This window comes from Salvia miltiorrhiza, chromosome 8 (assembly GCF_028751815.1).
Source record: "Salvia miltiorrhiza cultivar Shanhuang (shh) chromosome 8, IMPLAD_Smil_shh, whole genome shotgun sequence".
NCBI lineage: Eukaryota > Viridiplantae > Streptophyta > Magnoliopsida > Lamiales > Lamiaceae > Salvia > Salvia miltiorrhiza.
In genome coordinates this window covers 10,690,833-10,693,162 of record NC_080394.1, presented here as the reverse complement: position 1 = coordinate 10,693,162, position 2,330 = coordinate 10,690,833, and the positions used below count along the sequence as shown (strand labels likewise).

General features: G+C 37.3%; 1 protein-coding gene across 1 annotated transcript; it reads right to left on the bottom strand.

Annotated features, from left to right (window-relative positions):
* Positions 1-1,375: 1,375 nt before the first annotated feature.
* LOC131000917 (uncharacterized) lies at positions 1,376-2,330 on the bottom strand. The gene is made up of 2 exons (XM_057927064.1): positions 1,975-2,330; positions 1,376-1,898 (listed from the first exon to the last, which is right to left on the bottom strand). Exons 1-2 carry the CDS (start codon positions 2,207-2,209, stop codon positions 1,639-1,641), a joined length of 495 nt encoding a protein of 164 aa, XP_057783047.1. The 5' UTR covers positions 2,210-2,330; the 3' UTR covers positions 1,376-1,638.

Here is a 2,330-nt window from a genome sequence, read left to right as displayed (position 1 = left end):
CGGTTGCGGGTGCGATAGATCGGGATCGATCCCGGCTTCGCACCCACCGATGTTGATGCTCTTCCATCACACAAATTTAACCCATATCGGGTTTTTGTGTTTTGAGAGTGTAAAAAGTTCTCCATAATTTGACTAATTGTTCTAAAAAGAAGTTGAACCAACTCCTACCAAAGAAAGAGAAGACAATATGCGCAATAGCTTTCCCATTACAAAAGAAACATAAACGCAACAGCTCTAAGAATGGAATCAAAGTAAACTCCGGTGTGTCCCGCGCTTAATTATCAAAGTCAAATTACCACAATAGTTTACTAAACAAAAGTTAAACGAGGAAGAAATAATCCATCAATAGGTTAGTTTGAATTGAATTTGTAACTAGTGCGCTATCACCTCAAAACCGTAAGTTTTCCGCAACCTCATACCAAAACGTGTTTACTCACTAGGACACCAAAAAGATCTCAAATAAGCTACAAACGGAATGGTGTATTTTGTCAACTATTGGTGGAAACGAAATGTTACTATTTATATTAATAATGTGATCCTACACATCTACAGTAATTAACATATATACTCCATATATATGTTGTGGTTTTTGTATATATGTGAGGTATCTGTTGGGTCCGGATAAATTCTTAAAAATTTGTGAAAATGAAATGGAGTTAAGACATCGAAGGAAAAATTGAATTCGAATTGCATTATTGTGTAGAGAGAAAAAAGAGTTTTTATTTTGAGTAAGGAAATTATGAATTACTTATGATATTTGAACATAAGGTCCTTATTTATAACCTACCAACTAAACTTAATTAACATCAAGGTCACTACTCACTAGGTCCAACCGTCCAAGCTCCGTTAGAATTCAATGGGAATAACACCAGTAAACAGAAAAGAATATTTGGTCTAAGTGACAATATGAATATAATTTAACTATTTGCTTTGCTTCCAGCTCTAACTATATATTTCGTCTCTCTTTGGGCCACCCCTATAGGTCGGAGTGTTTGATTGTTTTTTTCAAAAAGAAATCTTCATTTTTTGTTTCTCATAAAATAGGATAAAGAGATTTATACACGGTGGAAAGATCAATTTTCAAATTTATCATAAATTCCCGTAATTAATTGAAGGATGGCAATGGTGTTGGATGAAGTTGGACATTTTATTTAGTCTACAATTACAAAATATTGAATTAGGTAATTTGTTGGTAATACGCGAGGAGAGACCAATATTTGATCATGCTTGAAACTCTGTTGAAAGAGTAAATGACCATTGTCAATTATCTCTTTTAGTCACGTCTAAGAAATTAAATGCATTTCCTCCGCAGCACGTGGTTTATAATATCGTAGTAGTAATGTGCAAGTACGAAGATTATTTTCTCCCTCAGCAATAAAAAAGCCAAACAACGTCATCACTTCATTAATAATAAATTTGAAAGCCAAGAATACAAATTCAACAACAATATAAAAGGAGTCTTTTGTTACAAATTTTGCTTCACGGTGCGTAGCGTAGCAAGATGAGTAACAAAAGATGTTGTGGAAAAGAAAAACAATCAAAATCACAGGCACACATGCAAACAAATATCTTATCTTATATTATTCAGATTATGATTAATTAATTAATTAATTAATTTGGTGAGTTTATAATCTGCATTCAGTAGAACCAACGGATCAAGGGCCAGACGGCGAATTTCATGAGGCCATCTTTGCAGTGGGCACCGCCGTGTTCGCCGCACGCGAAATAGTAGGGCTGCCACCTCTTCAACACGAACTCGAAGCCGTCGCCGCCGCCTGCACTCACCTCTCCGATCTTCCGCGCTCTTCTCAGATCGCAGTTTTTGAAACTCCAGAAGTCCGGCAGCAGATACACACTGTGAGGGAAGGTCGTGTCGTTTGGTGGGTCGTACTTGAACACTGCATCTCAAATACTGATTAATTACTGCACGTACAATTAAATACTCATTTGTAATACTAGTAATTAGCTAATTACCTAAGGTGTCATTGAGGAAGAAGGGAGCGGTGTTGATGGCCCACTTAGTGTAGTTGAAGCCGAAATGCCAGTTTTCGGAGCCACCGACTATGAACCTGTTGGAAGTTGCATTTGGATGGCTGTGGCTGTGGTTCCAGTTTCCGGCCACGCTGCTCCACTCCTTGTTTGCTGCACCCGCTGCAAACATCGATGCAATAACAATAAGAACAAATGCTCCTTCGCATTTCACACCCATTTTCTTTCCTTTTTTCGAAATGTTTATAGGAAATCGTGGTGTTTCAAGGAAGGTGTTTTAGGGTTTATATAGAGAGATAAATTAGGTAGTTACCGCGTATGAGTGCAAGTTGTAATCCCCC